A 19,715-nucleotide genomic window follows, 5' to 3' on the forward strand; every position below is an offset into this window, starting at 1 on the left:
ATAAAATCCACCCCTTCCCTTGTCGGTGGACACACCCGCCCGCAGCCACCCTCTCTTGCCGCCGACGCCCTTCCCTCTCTCCCCGTCTAGCCACCGCGTGCACGCTCAGCTGATGGGTGAACGGTTCTCCGGCGACGTGGCGGCGGCCAGCGGCTTTGGCCGCCGCTCTCTGCATGAACGAGAAGCCCACCTCCTCCACGAGGTGAACTACCCGGCGCCCCCCGACATGCGTGCGTCGGGGCGGTGGAAGCTCAGCGCCGGGGGCGTCCCGGTCCCCCGTTGCCCGACGTCGAACACCCCGGCTACTTTCACGCCGAGATTGAGCGTGTGCGGGTCTCTCTGTCGGGGAAGGAGCGGGCCCTCTACAACGTCGGCAACCACGATGCGTGGGGGCGTACTTTGAACGCCGGCAGGCGGAGCGGCTCGTCACCATCAACAACGCACTGGTGGTAAGGGGGCGCAACAACAGCGACGGTCGCCGCCTGTGGTGGGGCGCCCCGGCCGCACGCTCCATGCCATCCTCGAGTACCTCGAGGGAGGCAACGACCCGTCGCTCGAGTAACCGGCGGCCCCGGCCCCCCACCGGAACGGCGACCATGGCTGCCGAGGCGAATGCTGGGCGGGTCCTCCTCCTACTACTCCCGATCCTCCTCCCACTCCTTCGGGCCGCTGGCGCTCGTCAGCGTCAAGGCTGAGCCCGTGGAAACGCTTCTCGTCCGGCGCACCCGCGGCGCCGCCCTCGTCATCAACGAAGGCGGCCGCGCCTCCTCGGCTCCTACATCCCGCCTCGTCAAGCCAAAGATGGAGCTGGGGCTCACCCCCGTGAAGATCGAGCACGCTGGCATGACCGCACTCGAAGACGAGGCCGCCATGAAGTGGGTGCGGGAGGACTGGGTGCGGCTGGAGATGGAGCGCCAGCGCCGCGCCCTAGAGGAGATCGCCGCATGGCGCTGTGGCCGCAACGAGGGAGGCGTCGTCGTCCTCGAGGACAGCAACGACGAGGCGCCGCCGCCGGCCAAACTAGTCTGCTAGAGCAACCCCGGGCAGGGGTCCAGCAGGGACGGACGTGTGAAGAAGGAGAAGGAGGACGGCGGCAACGACGACTACGCCGCCTTCAGCAAGTTCTTCGACCTGTAGGCGCGACAGCAGGCCGTTGTTTTCTTTTTTCATTAGATTTTATGTTTTCTATATGTAAAAAACCGTGGAACGCCTAAATATCGCCGAATCTATGTCGTGTTTGCCGAATTTTGGCCGAATGTCTTTTTAAAAGTATTTACAAAAAGTGCGTCTGGGGGCGGCGGCTAGAAACCCGATCGCCCCCACGCCGAGAACATCGCCGGTTCGCCCCCAAGCGGCGCTTTTTTCTAGCCCCTGGGAGGGCGAGCGGCTGGAGATGCTCTAAGTAGTATCATGCATGTCAAACTACTCCATCCGTACACGAATAAGTGTACATTTCGCTTTTTTTCTAAGTCAAAGTTTTAAAATTTTGATCAATTTTATAGGTAAAAAATAGCAACATTTATGACACTAGATTAGTATCAGTGGATCCGTTTTGAAATATACTTTCATAATATACCAATTTGATGTCATATATGTTACTACTCTTTTCTATATAGTTCCTCAAAATTTTAAAACTTTGACTCGGGACAAAAGGTGATGTACACTTATTCGTGGATGGAGGGTATCATATGCATGATACCAATATATGATACTCTCCATTGTCAGCAGCCTAACAGTCCCTGGCATCGGAGAGAGCGGCGACGACAGGGTTCGTCCATTCGTCGAAACTGATGTGGAGAAGAAAGCAAACGAGAGGGTGAGCGTGAGCCAAAGGGCCATGAGAGAGAGGGCGAGAGAGAGGGAGGAAGCAAGGGGGAGAGGATTAAAGGTTAGAGGTCGGTGTACTCGTACATCCATTCGTAGCGGTGGTCAAGAGGAGGCGGCGCTGGAGGTGAGGACACAGCGGATTTTACTCCGCGTATTAAATTTATCAAACTAAACTTTGTAAAATTTGGCATTGTGAATGTTGGTTTTTTTTTATACATTTGGTCAAAGTAGAGGTACTTTGATTTCAGACAAAACTTAACTATAGCGGTGGATTGGTACTGTCCCCTTTTAGGGTAACAAAAGAAAATATTCTCGCAAGTGGTCGTGCTGGAGTGTTTATCGGGCATGACTAGAAATCATGTGGGCTTTGCCCGCGCAGGTTCGAATCCTGCCGACCACGGTTTTGATTTTTGTCAAATGTTTGGTCAAATTATTATTAGTTAATAGTGTTATTCCACACAAAAAAATTATAACTCATATTTTTTTCACTCGTCTATTTCAATATCTGACTTAGCGTGGGGTGTCACTTGGTGTTGTGTGGGTGACGAGATTGGCATTTCAGTCAAAGAGATTAGCAGGAGTGCTTGCTTCTTCACCTTTGTGGGAGAATCTACTTAATTTATGTTTACATTTTACTCCATGGATCATTTTAGTTAAGATCGTTATTCCACGAATTTTTTTTCTAAAAATCACATTTTTTTTTCCCGCCTATTTCAATATTTGACTTAGCTTGGGGTGTTGACTTACAAACTTGGAGGCCAAACCGAACTAACAAACATTAGGAAATAACCAACTTGGGAACCAAGAAATATCTCTAAAAGATCTAAACTGCTAAGGGTAAATAGGGGATACATATCCCTTTAAGTTTAGGCGGGGCCCTTTCTAGCCCCACATAACAATGCTTGCAGCAGAATCATTGTCCATCAGGCACTAGTTTACCGTCAGGCGTGGTCCGCTCCGCTTCTACGAAATGAATTTCCAGGCAAGCTGCATCACATTGTCATCAATGTACGGCCGCAAGTCCCACATTAGACAATAGCCATCTAGCTCCGACGATGGTGTTTTAAGGCACAGTGCCTTGACTATCTTCTCCTGCAGGATAGCAAACTTCTGTCACAAAATAGCAACCAAAAGTAAACAGAGAGTAGTGGCATGTAGATGCTTCTATGCGAACCTGCATCAAATAATCCAACTTTAACATATTGTGAACCAGAATCATAACGCTCGAGTAAGATACTGCGCTGTCCAGCGGATCCACAGACTGCCCTTCATCCTGGTAAAATATGGTGCCAACATTTTTGGGTGAGGCTTAGTCAATGTTCCTACAGGCCATAGTATTTTAATGAACTAAAAAACTCGAGGCTGAAGTAATAAAGCATGGGACGAAGAGACTGCAAATAGAATTCACACCTCACAAGAATCTGCTGGCAGGTTATCATCATCATCAAAGCAATCTGAAGCTTCTAAGATACTAAGGCTGGCTGTTAGCGTAGTGCTATAAACATCCTCGGCCAGGCATTCAAGTTCTTCAATCAAAACTTTAGCTGGGCAAAATAAAGTGGAAAACACAAAAATATTAGACAGCACGGGCCAGTTAGTAAGGCATGAGCAGATGAATGATGAATTTAAGTTTGATATCCACGAAAAGAGAACGTGAAGGTTCATTGTTGTGCACACTAAAATGAGGACGTGACAGTGAAAGAAAATGCTTCTACTGGTAAGTACCGTGTGTCTTTCAGAAAGAGGAAAAGGGAGAAGGAACGAGGAAATGCAAAAGTTCGAACAAAGACGAGTGTGCATGCCTCTGAATAAATTCGACCGTCGCAGCTGTTTTACTGCAGTTAAGTAACAACACCTTTTCTGAGACCATAGAATAAGTTATGCAGTAATGATGTGACACCGGCACACTCCAACAGAGAGATGTAGCTACCTTTATTTATATGGTCCTCAAGTTTTTCCTCGCAAGATTGTACTGCAAAAATTTACTCTATTATCAGACAAAAATAGTTATAAAGGTCTGACTAAATGTAAATATGTTTATTACAAATGGGAGATACTAGTTTCAGCCAAATAGACATGTCCAAAGATAAGAATCATGCATAATATACTAGGGTCCTATATCAACATCCTAGTGTTACAAAGAGTTACTAGAATTTATAATATCTTTTGGTACCATGAGTTCTGGCTGATTTCCAACAGAGCCGGTATTTTCCCTAACAATCAGAATCTATCCACTGTCACTGAGCTCAAACTCTATAATTAACACTCCAATATAATCAGATCTTCTATCAATAACCTTACAATTAAACTAATAGGTCAAAACCTGAATATAGATATTGCAGTTGTGCCCTGCTGCCACAGTAACCACCATGCACAATACTTCAGCATCGTGGGTTTCACAAGAGGGCCTACCCATTTGTTCCCGCGAGCACACTAAAAAAGCTGAAGCATTGTAGTATTCTGCATGGCATTTTCTGTACTGTGAGTTACATACGCACAGCAGTGTAACTTCATCTAATCACCTAGATATAAAGACCACCAGGAAGAAATCCAAATGGAAAAACATATCTGCTAGATTAATAATTAAACAGCAGCTCTCCACTACAGAATTATAGATACACGATACACTCAGGCACAGGAAATGTGACTTTTAACTTACACTGGTTAATATTCCGGATACTTTGGTGCTGAAGGTGGCAGCCTGCTTCAAGATAGGACCTCAGTCGATCAGTGTAGTTAGATTTGACTAACTGACTGACAGCATCCGATTCCATGGGAATCATTGGTCTTCGAAAATGCTCTGACATAAGTGAGTCATGGAATTTGAACATAAGTGCAAAAAATAATAGGGGACTGTGCAGTATCTGTCAACACAATAATGTTCAGAAATCCAAGCAAGATTTTTATGCATTCATAAACTTAACTGGCAAATGACGCTTCATTCACCAAAGCTTAGAGCAGAAATTTACTTCATGAAAAAAATTACAGCTTCAAGAAATTACCAAATAAAACTGTTGAAATACGAAATCAGTTTATCACTTTGTTCAGTATTACAGTACAAGAAATGCTAGTAGAAAACGTTGACATCTGTGAGAGCAAATGATGAAGGTTTCTACTTTAGCAGTTTGGCACCATGGCTGGAGCACACTTTAGGACCCTGGCTGCTTACATATCTTCTAAGTTCCTAACTATCAATAGGTCTGACATGTCAGCAAATGGGGGAATCACTAGACCTATTAACAGTACAAATAGGGATTCTAGGAAAGGGACTTCCATAAAAATTTGGTCAGACAATACAATACAGAGCAAAGGAACCAACACTGAGATATTCAAGGAGAAGAATGAACCAACCTAATTCCTGACGGAACTTTACAAGAAACATTTTTTCGGCATCAACTAGCTCCTCATATTGCGTAACCCTGTCGACGATAACAACACGCATATACTCCCTCCATTCCACAATGTAGTGCTTCCTCTATCTACGTGCTTCAACTTTGACCGTAAATTTAACTACCAAGACCGATTGCGGCGGGAGCAAAAATTATATCAGTGAATTCGTATTCGAAAGAAGTTTTCAATTATATAATTTTTTCTTCCGTCGCAGTTGGTCTTGTTGGTTAAATTTACGGTCAAAGTTGAACCTCGGGAAGCGCGGGCGCACTATATTTTGGAATGGAGGGAGTATATATGATTAGTACAAAAAATTCACAACCACAGGAAAAATATATAAATAAAATCACAACAGAAGTGTATATGCAGAGCAAGGGAACACATGCTAGTTATATCCTACAAAATCAGCTGGGCATATATCACCAAAAAATGTTCTCCAAAACACACAAAACAAGGGAGTAATATATCGTTCCTTCCAAATTCAAGTCAAGTGACAAACTGAAACTAATGGCATAAAGTCATAAAATAAAGTTCACACACAATTCAAAGGGAAATACTAGACACGACTCCTTGAGATGGCTGATGCTTGTTAGCACATTGTTGTTCCAAAAACAAGTGGATTGTTCTACTAGCAATTGTAAATGAAGTTACAACACAGTTATACATTGATAAGTTTTCAGTTATGAAATAGCATCATTTTCGAAGATTAGATAATAATTATTTTGATACACATGTACTGCGACATTTGGTGAAAATCTATATACATGTACTGTGACATTTTAACTGAGTTACCCGATGTCAGTACTAAATGTTGAAAACTTTCTGTCGATATCTGGTTCTCTACTCCTACCAATTGTGTCGTCGAACCATGTTAATTCACAATGGGCTTTTGTTTCCAACTATAGCTCCGCCAATTCACTATGTCCACTTCAAATGGTGAATCAATCAAGTGTATGGTATTAAAAAGATTGAGGCCATTAATTACTTGGTCATGAAATCAAAGAAGCAGCGCCGAGCTTCCTCCTCGGACATTGGCGCCAACAACGGGGACACCTGATGTATTGCTGCTTCATCCACCATAAGGTCCAGCTAAACCGGTAAAAGATCTGACTGAAAGAAAAAGGAAAAAGAAATAGAAGTCAGGTTGGAGGAATTTGATGATCTATAACAAAGTTGGTGGATCTTTGATCATATATATCCAAAGTTAGTCAGCCTTTGATGAAATATTCAAAGTTAATTGTTTGGTTTGATGATATATGTTGAAGACGTCTTTACAAATACAAAACAACAAATACAAAACAAATAAACTATACAAAAATATACTAATATGCCCTTGTTGGACCGCTACTCTCCAGCACATTGTTTGGGTGCGCTGCGAGGAACTCCTCGGCGGATATGGTGTGGGCATACTCGTCGTCGTGGCGACGAAGCGCACATCCCTATACACAACAAACACAGATCTTCAAGAGCACGGACAAGTCAGCTTCATCGGAGCCAGGATTGCAGCGAACCCCGGGCCAAAAACTAAGCGCTTATGACCAACGGCGGATCTAGGGTTTGAAAACAGGGTGATCCACCTCAAAAAAATTGACACCAAAATTATATACATGTGTATGTGTTCATCAGGTCATGTACTGTACTGGACATTACTCCCTCTGTACCGAAATACTCAACTACAAGTATTTCGGTACAGAGGTACTCCCTTCGTCTCATAATATAAGAACGTTTTTGACACTAGTGTAGTGCCAAAAACGTTCTTATATTATGGGACAGAGGGAGTAGTAGTTAGCAACTTGCTCTTGATTATTTTTGCTAGCTAGCTGGGATCATCATTCGTGCTCTGGATAGCAATTACGTAGCAAACAATTAGCAACCTGGTCCACCTCAATCTCACCTTCGGCTCTGGACAAACCGCAAATCGACTCTGCAAAAAAGTGGTTGCAGGCTGCTGCTCAGCTCCCAGCTGCTAGCTTGTTATGTTGCACGTCTCCAGGCCCCAGGTCCCAGGGTGCACGCCTACACACCGCCGGCCGCCCGGCAGACTGATGTGGCTGGGCGCGGTGGGCGGCTCCAGCGCGGCAGCAGCAGCAGGGCGCAGGCGCGCAGCCACTTGCAGGCAAGGCGGCTTGAGTTGGAGGGCGGGGAAGGGTGCAACGTGCCGGCTACGGCGGGGCGTCCGGGTCCGGCGGGGGGCGGCTGGTGCGGGAGAGAGGACAGAGCGAGCAGGCGCTGGGGCAGAGGAGTCGGTCCTGCTGGCCTGTTGTGCTGCGGGTCGGGACGACTGGGCCGTTTGCTCGTTTTTTTCCTTGGACATTGGCGCCAATGTCCAAGGAGGAAGCTCGGCGTTGCTTCTTTGATTTCATGACCAAGTAATTAATGGCCTCAATCTTTTTAATACCATACACTTGATTGATTCACCATTCGAAGTGGACATAGTGAATTGGCGGAGCTATAGTTGGAAACAAAAGCCCATTGTGAATTAACATGGTTCGACGACACAATTGGTAGGAGTAGAGAACCAGATATCGACAGAAAGTTTTCAACATTTAGTACTGACATCGGGTAACTCAGCTAAAATGTCACAGTACATGTATATAGATTTTCACCAAATGTCGCAGTACATGTGTATCAAAATAATTATTATCTAATCTTCGAAAATGATGCTATTTCATAACTGAAAACTTATCAATGTATAACTGTGTTGTAAATTCATTTACAATTGCTAGTAGAACAATCCACTTGTTTTTGGAACAACAATGTGCTAACAAGCATCAGCCATCTCAAGGAGTCGTGTCTAGTATTTCCCTTTGAATTGTGTGTGAACTTTATTTTATGACTTTATGCCATTAGTTTCAGTTTGTCACTTGACTTGAATTTGGAAGGAACGATATATTACTCCCTTGTTTTGTGTGTTTTGGAGAACATTTTTTGGTGATATATGCCCAGCTGATTTTGTAGGATATAACTAGCATGTGTTCCCTTGCTCTACATATACACTTCTGTTGTGATTTTATTTATATATTTTTCCTGCGGTTGTGAATTTTTTGTACTAATCATATATATATGCGTGTTGTTATCGTCGACAGGGTTACGCAATATGAGGAGCTAGTTGATGCCGGAAAAATGTTTCTTGTAAAGTTCCGTCAGGAATTAGGTTGGTTCATTCTTCTCCTTGAATATCTCAGTGTTGGTTCCTTTGCTCTGTATTGTATTGTCTGACCAAATTTTTATGGAAGTCCCTTTCCTAGAATCCCTATTTGTACAGTTAATAGGTCTAGTGATTCCCCCATTTGCTGACATGTCAGACCTATTGATAGTTAGGAACTTAGAAGATATGTAAGCAGCCAGGGTCCTAAAGTGTGCTCCAGCAATTGTTTGGACATTGAGATACTAATTACAACAAGTATTTGAGCTTAAAGAAAAAAATTACAGCAAGCATTTTTGAACATAATGAAAGACTGAACAAAACAAGAATTTCAGCAAGTATCTCTGTCCCTCTACAATGCATGACTACAAATGACACCAACATGTGAACAGATGGATAACTACTTAGAACCAAAACCAACATTCTTTTTCCACTGTTAAACAAGAATTCAATAGCACACCGTATGTGTACAAATGGACAACTACTTAGAGCCAAAGCTAACATTCTTTTTCCGCTGTTAAACATTTTACTAAAGAACAGAATAGGATTTAGGGGAGAAATAACCTCAGATTGTAGTTGTGCTTGTGCTGCTAGATGTAGTGACGGTGGCCTTCAACTCTCCTGCACCAGAAAATTAAATCAATCAATGAACTACACATGAGCAGAGACCACGCATCTACCAGCCCCTGCACGCCGGAATATTTCAGAAAAAGAAACAGGAGATTAGACAGTGGGGTGTATGTGTTACCTCAATTGAAGGAGTTGTGCTGCCAGATGTGCTGACGGTGACCTTGAAATATCCTGCAACACTAGATAATATACAATCAGTTCCCACGAAAAAACAGATAATATAGATCAGTCTTGTACACACACACATGAGCAGACTCTAGCACACACACTCATGAACATTATGCATCAGTCTGCAACAGTAAACTTCAGAACACACACACGCCGATGCAGCCGAGCGGATTCAGCCGTGCACATGCAGCCGAGCGCGGCACCGGATGCACTTGCGCTCGCCGTGGAGAAGCTCCTGTGTGCACTTGCGCCGCTCGTCGGGGAGTCCTTCTCCACCTCCGCCTGCAGGCCCTGGTGGCGAGCTCCTCCCATGGCCAGGTTCCCCACGGTGGGCATGGTGTTGGGGAACGTAGCAGAAATTCAAAATTTTCCTATGTGTCACCAAGATCTATCTATGGAGAGACCAGCAACGAGTAGAAAGAGAGTGCATCTACATACCCTTGTAGATCGCTAAGCGGAAGCGTTCAAGTGAACGGGGTTGATGGAGTCGTACTCGTCGTGATTCAAATCACCGATGATCCTAGTGCCGAACGGACGGCACCTCCGCGTTCAACACACGTACAACCCGGTGACGTCTCCCACGCCTTGATCCAGCAAGGAGAGAGGGAGAGGTTGAGGAAGACTCCATCCAACAGCAGCACAACGGCGTGGTGGTGGTGGAGGAGCGTGGCAATTCAGCAGGGCTTCGCCAAGCACCATGGGAGAGGAGGAGTAGGAAGAGAGGTAGGGCTGTGCCAGAACTTCGTGTATAGCTCCCATGCGCCTCCCCACTATATATAGGGGTGGAGGGGCTGGTTTCTTGCCCTCCAAGTCCATTGGGGCGTTGGACAAGGTGGGAGGAAAGAAATCTCATTATTTCCTTCCCCACCGATTGTTATCCCCCCTTTTTAGGGATCTTGATCTTATCCCTTCGGGATATGATCTTATTCCTTCTAAGGGGGGATCTTGGTGCGCCTTGACCAGGGGTGTGGGGCCTTGCCCCCACTACCCACGTCCATGTGGGTCCCCCCATGCAGGTGGGCCCCACTCCGGAACCTTCTAGAACCTTCCCGGTACAATACCAAAAAATCACGAACATTTTCCGGTGGCCAAAATAGGACTTCCCATATATAAATCTTTACCTCCGGACCATTCCGGAACTCCTCGTGACGTCCGGGATCTCATCCGGGACTCCGAACAACATTCGGTAACCACATACAAACTTCCTTTATAACCCTAGCGTCATCGAACCTTAAGTGTGTAGACCCTACGGGTACGGGAGACATGTAGACATGACCGAGACGTTCTCCGGTCAATAACCAACAGCGGGATCTGGATACCCATGATGGCTCCCACATGTTCCACGATGATCTCATCGGATGAACCACGATGTCAAGGACTTAATCAATCCCGTATTCAATTCCCTTTGTCTATCGGTATGTTACTTGCCCGAGATTCGATCGTCGGTATCCAATACCTTGTTCAATCTCGTTACCGGCAAGTCACTTTACTCGTTCCGTAACACATCATCCCGTGATCAACTCCTTGGTCACATTGCGCATATGATGATGTCCTACCGAGTGGGCCCAGAGATACCTCTCCGTTTACACGGAGTGACAAATCCCAGTCTCGATCCGCATAAAACAATAGATACTTTCGGAGATACCTGTAGTGCACCTTTATAGTCACCCAGTTACGTTGTGACATTTGATACACCCAAAGCAGTCCTACGGTATCCAGGAGTTACACGCTCTCATGGTCGAAGGAAGAGATACTTGACATTGGCAAAGCTCTAGCAAATGAACTACACGATCTTTTGTGCTAGTCTTAGGATTGGGTCTTGTCCATCACATCATTCTCCTAATGATGTGATCCCGTTATCAACGACATCCAATGTCCATAGCCAGGAAACCATGACTATCTGTTGATCACAACGAGCTAGTCAACTAGAGGCTCACTAGGGACATATTGTGGTCTATGTATTCACACGTGTATTACGATTTCCGGATAATACAGTTATAGCATGAATAAAAGGCAATTATCATGAACAAGGAAATATAATAATAATACTTTTATTATTGCCTCTAGGGCATATTTCCAACAGTCTCCCACTTGCACTAGAGTCAATAATCTAGTTCACATCGCCATGTGATTAACACTCACAGGTCACATCGCCATGTGACTAATACCCAAGAGTTTACTAGAGTCAGTAGTCTAGTTCACATCACTATGTGATTAACACTCAATGAGTTTTATGTTTGATCATGTTGCTTGTGAGAGAGGTTTTAGTCAACGGGTCTGAACCTTTTAGATCCGTGTGTGCTTTACAAATCTCTATGTCATCTCCTAGATGCAGCTACCACGCTCTATTTGGAGCTATTCGAAACAACTGTTCTACTTGGAGCTATTCTAAATTATTGCTCCATTATATGTATCCGGTCTCTCTACTCAGAGCTATCCGGATAGGTATCAAGCTTGCATCGTCGTAACCTTTACGACGAACTCTTTTACCACCTCCATAATCGAGAAAATTCCTTAGTCCACTAGTTACTAAGGATAACTTTGACCGCTGTCCTGTGAGCCATTCTTGGATCACTCTTGTACCCCTTGACTGACTCATGGCAAGGCACACTTCAGGTGTGGTACACAGCATAGCATACTGTAGAGAGCCTATGATAAAAGCATAGGGGACGACCTTCGTCCTTCCTCTTTCTTCTGCCGTGGTCGAGCTTTAAGTCTTAACTTCATACCTTACAACTCAGGCAAGAACTCCTTCTTTGACTGATCCATCTTGAACACCTTCAAGATTATGTCAAGGTACGTGCTCATTTAAAAGTATTATTAAGCATTTTGATCTATCTTATAGATCTTGATGCTCAATGTTCAAGTAGCTTGATCCAGGTTTTCTATTGAAAACACCTTTCAAATAACCCTATATGCTTTCTAGAAATTCTACATCATTTCTGATCAACAATATGTCAACAACATATACTCATCAGAAATTCTATAGTGCTCCCACTCACTTCTTTGGAAATACAAGTTTCTCATAAACTTTGTACAAACCCAAAATCTTTGATCATCTCATCAAAGTGTACATTCCAACTCCGAGATGCTTACTCCAGTCCTTAGAAGGATCGCTGGAGCTAGCATAACTTTTAGCATCCTTAGGATTGACAAAACTTTTCTGATTGTATCACATACAACCTTTCCTTACAAAAACTGGTAAGGAAACTTGTCTTGACATCCATCTACCAGATTTCATAAATGCAGCCAATGCTAACATGATTCCAACGGACTTTAAGCATCGCTACGGATGAGAAAATCTCATCGTAGTCAACTCCTTGAACTTGTGAAAAATTCTTCGCCACAAGTCGAGCTTCATGGACGGTGACATTACCGTCCACGTCCGTCTTCTTCTTAAAGATCCATTTATCTCAATGGCTTGCCGATCATCGGGCAAGTCCACCAAAGTCAATGCTTTGTTCTGATACATGGATCCTATCTCGGACTTTATGGCTTCTAACCATTTGTCGGAATTTGGGCCCACCATCGCTTCTCCATAGCTCGTAGGTTCATTGTTGTCTAGCAACATGACCTTCAAGACAGGATTACTGTACCACTCTGAAGTAGTACGTATCCATGTCACCCTACAAGGTACAGTAGTGACTTGATCCGAAACTTCATGATCACTATCATAAGCTTCTACTTCAATTGGTGTAGGTGCCACAGGAACAACTCCCTGCCCTGTCACACACTAGTTGAAGAGACGGTTCAATAACCTCATCAAGTCTCCACCATCCTCCCACTCAATTCTTTCGAGAGAAACTTTTCCTCGAGAAAGGACCCGATTCTAGAAACAATCCACATTGCTTTCGGATCTGAATTAGGAGGTATACCCAACTGTTTTGGGTTTCCTATGAAGATGCATTTTATCCGCTTTGGGTTCGAGCTTATCAACCTGAAACTTTTTCATATAAGCGTCGCAGCCCCAAACTTTTAAGAAACGACAACTTAGGTTTCTCTAAACCATAATTCATACGGTGTCATCTCATCGGAATTACGTGGTGCCCTATTTAAAGTGAATGTGGTTGTCTCTAATGCCTAACCCATGAACGATAGTGGTAATTCGATAAGAGACATCATGGTACGCACCATATCCAATAGGGTGCAACTATGATGTTCGGACACACCATCACATTATGGTGTTCCAGGCGGTATTAATTGCGAAACAATTTCCACAATGTCTTAATTGTGTGCCAAAACTCGTAACTCAGATATTCATCTCTATGATCATATCATAGACATTTTATCCTCTTGTCACAATGATCTGCTACTTCACTCTGAAATTACTTGAACCATTCAATAATTCAGACTTGTGTTTTATCAAGTAAATATACTCAACATTTACTCGAATCATCTGTGAAGTAAGAACATAATGATATTCACTGCATGCCTCAGCACTCATTCGGCTGCACACATCAAAATGTGTTACTTCCAACAAGTTGCTATCTTGTTCCATCTTACTGAAAATGAGGCTTTTTAGTCATCTTGCCCATGTGGTATGATTTTCATATCTCAAGTGATTCAAAATCAAGTGAGTCCGAACGATCCATTTGCATGGAGTTTCTTCATGCATATACACCAATAGACATGGTTCGCATGTCTCAAACTTTTCAAAAACGAGTGAGTCCAAAGATCCATCAACATGGAGCTTCTTCATGCGTTTTATACCATTATGACTTACATGGCAGTGCCACAAGTAAGTGGTACTATCATTACTATCTTATATCTTTTGGCATGAAAATGTGTATCACTACGACCGAGATTCAATAAACCATTCCTTTAGGTGCAAGACCATTGAAGGTATTATTCAAAAATAGAGTAACCATTATTCTCCTTAAATGAATAACCGTATTGTGATAGACATAATCCAATCATGTCTATGCTCAACGCAAACACCAATCTCGGTGGTAGAGGGAGCGTGCGATGCTTGATCATATCAACCTTGGAAACACTTCCAACATATATCGTCAGCTCACCTTTAGCTAGTCTCCATTTATTCCGTAGCTTTTATTTCGAGTTACTAACACTTAGCAACCGAACCGGTATCCAATACCCTGGTGCTACTAGGAGTACTAGTAAAGTACACATTAACATAATGTATATCCAATATACTTCTATCGACCTTGCCAGCCTTCTCATCTACCAAGTATCTAGGGTAATGCTGCTCCAGTGGTTATTCCCCTTATTACAGAAGCACTTAGTCTCGGGTTTGGGTTCAACCTTGGATTTCTTCACTAGAGCAGCAGCTGATTTGCCGTTTCATGAAGTATCCCTTCTTGCCCTTGCCCTTCTTGAAACTAGTGGTTTCACCAACCATCAACAATTGATGTTCCTTCTTGATTTCTACTTTCGCGGTGTCAAACAGCGCGAATACCTCAAGGATCATCATATCTATCCCTGATATGTTATAGTTCATCACGAAGCTCTAGTAGCTTGGTGGCAATGTCTTTGGAGAAACATCACTATCTCATCTGGAAGATCAACTCCCACTCGATTCAAGTGATTGTTATGCTCAAACAATCTGAGCACAAGCTCAACGATTGAGCTTTTCTCCCTTAGTTTGCAGGCTAAGAAAATCGTCGGAGGTCTTATACCTCTTGACATGGGCACGAGCCTGAAATCCCAATTTCAGCCCTCGAAGCATCTCATATGTTTCGCGATGTTTCGAAAACGTCTTTCGTGCCTCAACTCTAAACCGTTTAACTGAACTATCACGTAGTTATCAAGACGTGTATGTCCGATGTTCACAACATCCACAAACGACGTTTGGGGTTCAGCACACTGAGCAGTGCATTAAGGACATAAGCTTTCTACTGTCCGCAAAGTTGCTACTATCAACTTTCAACTATATTTTCTCTAGGAACATATCTAAAACAGTGGAACTAAAGCGCGAGCTTACGACATAATTTGCAAAGGTCTTTTGACTATGTTCAGGATAATTAAGTTCATCTTATGAACTCCCACTCAGATAGACATCCCTCTGGTCATCTAAGTGATTACATGATCCGAGTCAACTAGGCCGTGTCCGATCATCACGTGAGACGGACTAGTCATCATCGGTGAACATCTTCATGTTTATCGTATCTACTATACGACTCATGCTCGACCTTTCGGTCTCCGTGTTCCGAGGCCATGTCTGCACATGCTAGGCTCGTCAAGTTAACCCTAAGTGTTTTCGCTGTGTAAAACTGTCTTACACCCGTTGTATGTGAACGTAAGAATCCATCACACCCGATCATCACGTGGTGCTTAGAAGCGACGAACTGTAGCAACGGTGCACAGTTAGGGGAGAACACTTCTTGAAATTTTGTAAGGGATCATCTTATTTACTACCGTCGTCCTAAGCAAACAAGATGCATAAACATGATAAACATCACATGCAATCAAATAGTGACATGATATGGCCAATATCATTTTGCTCCTTTTGATCTTCATCTTCGGGGCTCCATGATCATCATCGTCACCGGCACAACACCATGATCTCCATCATCATGATCTCCATCATCGTGTCTTCATGAAGTTGTCACGCCAACGACTACTTCTACTTCTATGACTAACGCGTTTAGCAATAAAGTAAAGTAGTTTACATGGCGTTCTTCAATGACACGCAGGTCATACAATAAATAAAGACAACTCCTATGGCTCCTGCCGGTTGTCATACTCATCGACATGCAAGTCGTGAATCCTATTACAAGAACATGATCAATCTCATACATCACATATCATTCATCACATTCTTCTTGGCCATATCACATCACATAGCATACCCTGCAAAAACAAGTTAGACGTCCTCTAATTGTTGTTGCATGTTTTACGTGGCTGCTATGGGTTTCTAGCAAGAACGTTTCTTACCTACGCAAGACCACAACGTGATATGCCAATTGCTATTTACCCTTCATAAGGACCCTTTTCATCGAATCCGTTCCGACTAAAGTGGGAGAGACTGGCACCCGCTAGCCACCTTATGCACCAAGTGCATGTCAATTGGTGGAACCTGTCTCACGTAAGAGTACGTGTAAGGTCGGTCCGGACCGCTTCATCCCACAATACCGTCGAAACAAGATTGGACTAGTAACGGTAAGCATATTGAACAACATCAACGCCCACAACTACTTTGTGTTCTACTCGTGCAAAGAATCTACGCAATAGACCTAGCTCATGATGCCACTGTTGGGGAACGTAGCAGAAATTCAAAATTTTCCTATGTGTCACCAAGATCTATCTATGGAGAGACCAGCAACGAGTAGAAAGAGAGTGCATCTACATATCCTTGTAGATCGCTAAGCGGAAGCGTTCAAGTGAACGGGGTTGATGGAGTCATACTCGTCGTGATTCAAATCACCGATGATCCTAGTGCCGAACGGACGGCACCTCCGCGTTCAACACACGTACAACCCGGTGACGTCTCCCACGCCTTGATCCAGCAAGGAGAGAGGGAGAGGTTGAGGAAGACTCCATCCAACAGCAGCACAACGGCGTGGTGGTGGTGGAGGAGCGTGGCAATCCAGCAGGGCTTCGCCAAGCACCATGGGAGAGGAGGAGTAGGAAGAGAGGTAGGGCTGTGCCAGAACTTCGTGTATAGCTCCCATGCGCCTCCACACTATATATAGGGGTGGAGGGGCTGGTTTCTTGCCCTCCAAGTCCATTGGGGCGTTGGCCAAGGTGGGAGGAAAGAAATCTCATTATTTCCTTCCCCACCGATTGTTATCCCCCCTTTTTAGGGATCTTGATCTTATCCCTTCGGGATATGATCTTATTCCTTCTAAGGGGGGATCTTGGTGCGCCTTGACCAGGGGTGTGGGGCCTTGCCCCCACTACCCACGTCCATGTGGGTCCCCCCATGCAGGTGGGCCCCACTCCGGAACCTTCTAGAACCTTCCCGGTACAATACCGAAAAATCCCGAACATTTTCCGGTGGCCAAAATAGGACTTCCCATATATAAATCTTTACCTCCGGACCATTCCGGAACTCCTCGTGACGTCCGGGATCTCATCCGGGACTCCGAACAACATTCGGTAACCACATACAAACTTCCTTTATAACCCTAGCGTCATCGAACCTTAAGTGTGTAGACCCTACGGGTTCGGGAGACATGTAGACATGACCTAGACGTTCTCCGGTCAATAACCAACAGCGGGATCTGGATACCCATGATGGCTCCCACATGTTCCACGATGATCTCATCGGATGAACCACGATGTCAAGGACTTAATCAATCCCGTATTCAATTCCCTTTGTCTATCGGTATGTTACTTGCCCGAGATTCGATCGTCGGTATCCAATACCTTGTTCAATCTCGTTACCGGCAAGTCACTTTACTCGTTCCGTAACACATCATCCCGTGATCAACTCCTTGGTCACATTGCGCATATGATGATGTCCTACCGAGTGGGCCCAGAGATACCTCTCCGTTTACACGGAGTGACAAATCCCAGTCTCGATCCGCATAAAACAATAGATACTTTCGGAGATACCTGTAGTGCACCTTTATAGTCACACAGTTACGTTGTGACGTTTGATACACCCAAAGCACTCCTACGGTATCCAGGAGTTACACGCTCTCATGGTCGAAGGAAGAGATACTTGACATTGGCAAAGCTCTAGCAAATGAACTACACGATCTTTTGTGCTAGTCTTAGGATTGGGTCTTGTCCATCACATCATTCTCCTAATGATGTGATCCCGTTATCAACGACATCCAATGTCCATAGCCAGGAAACCATGACTATCTGTTGATCACAACGAGCTAGTCAACTAGAGGCTCACTAGGGACATATTGTGGTCTATGTATTCACACGTGTATTACGATTTCCGGATAATACAGTTATAGCATGAATAAAAGACAATTATCATGAACAAGGAAATATAATAATAATACTTTTATTATTGCCTCTAGGGCATATTTCCAACACATGGGTGGCCTCCTGGTGCCGCTCGCGCCTCCTCAAGCCCCCAGCCGTCGCGCCGCCGCCTCAAATCTAGCCAATGTCGCCCCCGTGCACACCCTCCGCAACGACCAACCGGCACACACGATTGATGGAGGTGGGAAGATAGAAAGAAAGGAGGAGAGAGGGAAAGAGTGGAGGATTCACCTCTCGCTGGCCTCTCTGCTAGATGCGGCACCGCCGCTGTTGCCGCCGCTCACGGAAGAGAGATGAGTAATGGGGTAAGTGAGGGTTTCGCGGAGGGGTGAGCGGGGGTCAATACGCGAAAATATTGTTTCGCGCCTGGACAAAGCGACGCGCGCGCGGGGTGGCTGCCGCGACCCACTCGTTTTTCGCGGGTGACCCCAGCCCCGTTTTTGGCGAATATTCGAGGCATCTGGTTGCCCCTATCCTCCCTCGCCTCGGATCCAAACATGTGGCATCCCTGGATAAAAGGGCTATCCCTGTCCCTTAGAGGATATCCCTGCAACCAAACACATCCTTGATCGAACACCTACTGGACTTGGTGCCCGCCATCAACGGCGTCGAGAAGGAGCCGGAGGGTACCTAGCTACGGATGGATCAAGGGTGGATGACGTTGTAGTACAAGGCGAGTGGGCGCATAGGTGGGGGCTGCGGACGTCTGACAATGCCTGGCGGCGGCCGAAGAGGTACACTGACAACGTTGGACGAGGAGGGTGTCTATGTAAAGCAAGAGGGAGCAGGGGCGGAGTGGAAGATAATGTTACCATGAAGGGGTTATCCACTACTAGGAAAATGCTTATACACAGTAGCATAGTAGTAGCGCTGTAAAATAGTAAGTGTTGCTACTACTTAACAGTAGCGCTCGGGGACTACAAGCACTGCTAATATGAGCATAGCAGTAGCGCTGGACCTAGAAACGCGCTACTACTAAAACTGACAGACCGTTCCAGGCATTAGGGATACTAGTAGCGCTCATTGGTAGAAAGCGCTACTACTATTGATATTAGCAACAACGCTTTTCCCTTACCAACGCTAATGATATATTCAGTCCCTCCTAATAAGACCAAAGTTTAGTCCCACCTCGCTCCGAGAACAAAAAATTTACCACCTTAAATATGGTGCTTCTCAAACTATCACAACCACTTGGTCTTCATTGAACTCTATGTGTAGGATCTGTGGCCGCAACAGGAATCTTTACCGATTCTTAAACCGGAGAAGATTCCTATTGACAATTTAGATTCTACACAAAAAGATCATTGATGACCAATGTATTTTTGAAATTTTTTACATGCTTAGCGTTAGCAGTAGTGCGTTTTTACAGAGAGCGCTACTGCTATTGGTTTTAGCAGTAGCGCTTTTCCTTAGAAAGCGCTACTGCTATAGACTTTAGCAGTAGCGCTTTTTACGGACAAGCGCTACCACTAAGGGCCCTTATCCAAACCGGTCGGCCCGCGCGCGTCACTCTCCCCCTCACACTCTCTCATCGCCTCGGTCGCCACCGTCGCCGGCCTCCTCCACCCCAAGGTCGATCCCTCCCTCCTCCTCCTCCCCTCCTCCTCCCTCTCTGGTGCTCGCGGCCCCCTCCTCCTCCTCCCTCTCCGTC

The 19,715-nt window shown here is 45.0% G+C and overlaps 1 protein-coding gene and 1 non-coding gene across 2 annotated transcripts; one reads left to right on the forward strand and one right to left on the reverse strand.

The window, feature by feature from the left end:
- Positions 1-2,145: 2,145 nt before the first annotated feature.
- Positions 2,146-2,227, forward strand: TRNAS-AGA. The gene has a single exon. It is a non-coding gene; the product is annotated as a tRNA-Ser (tRNA).
- A 296-nt stretch (positions 2,228-2,523) lies between these two features.
- On the reverse strand, positions 2,524-9,160 carry LOC119338845. Its single transcript, XM_037611063.1, has 9 exons — positions 9,111-9,160; positions 8,927-8,983; positions 6,203-6,327; positions 5,179-5,246; positions 4,487-4,627; positions 3,758-3,799; positions 3,238-3,371; positions 3,002-3,100; positions 2,524-2,919 (listed from the first exon to the last, which is right to left on the reverse strand). Exons 3-9 carry the CDS (start codon positions 6,295-6,297, stop codon positions 2,791-2,793), a joined length of 708 nt encoding a protein of 235 aa, XP_037466960.1. The 5' UTR covers positions 6,298-6,327; positions 8,927-8,983; positions 9,111-9,160; the 3' UTR covers positions 2,524-2,790.
- Positions 9,161-19,715: the final 10,555 nt, after the last annotated feature.

Source organism: Triticum dicoccoides, chromosome 7B, assembly GCF_002162155.2.
Source record: "Triticum dicoccoides isolate Atlit2015 ecotype Zavitan chromosome 7B, WEW_v2.0, whole genome shotgun sequence".
In the NCBI taxonomy this organism is placed as follows: Eukaryota; Viridiplantae; Streptophyta; class Magnoliopsida; order Poales; family Poaceae; genus Triticum; species Triticum dicoccoides.

Bases quoted from the DNA above. Each gene is read 5' to 3' on its own strand.
- LOC119338845 (XM_037611063.1), bottom strand. From the start codon at position 6,297: ATGGTGGATGAAGCAGCAATACATCAGGTGTCCCCGTTGTTGGCGCCA. The intron at 4,628-5,178 runs GTTGGTTCATTC...CACTTATGTCAG, and splicing joins AAAGTTCCGTCAGGAATTAG to AGCATTTTCGAAGACCAATG. The intron at 2,920-3,001 runs GTTCGCATAGAA...GCTATCCTGCAG, and splicing joins AGTTGGATTATTTGATGCAG to GAGAAGATAGTCAAGGCACT.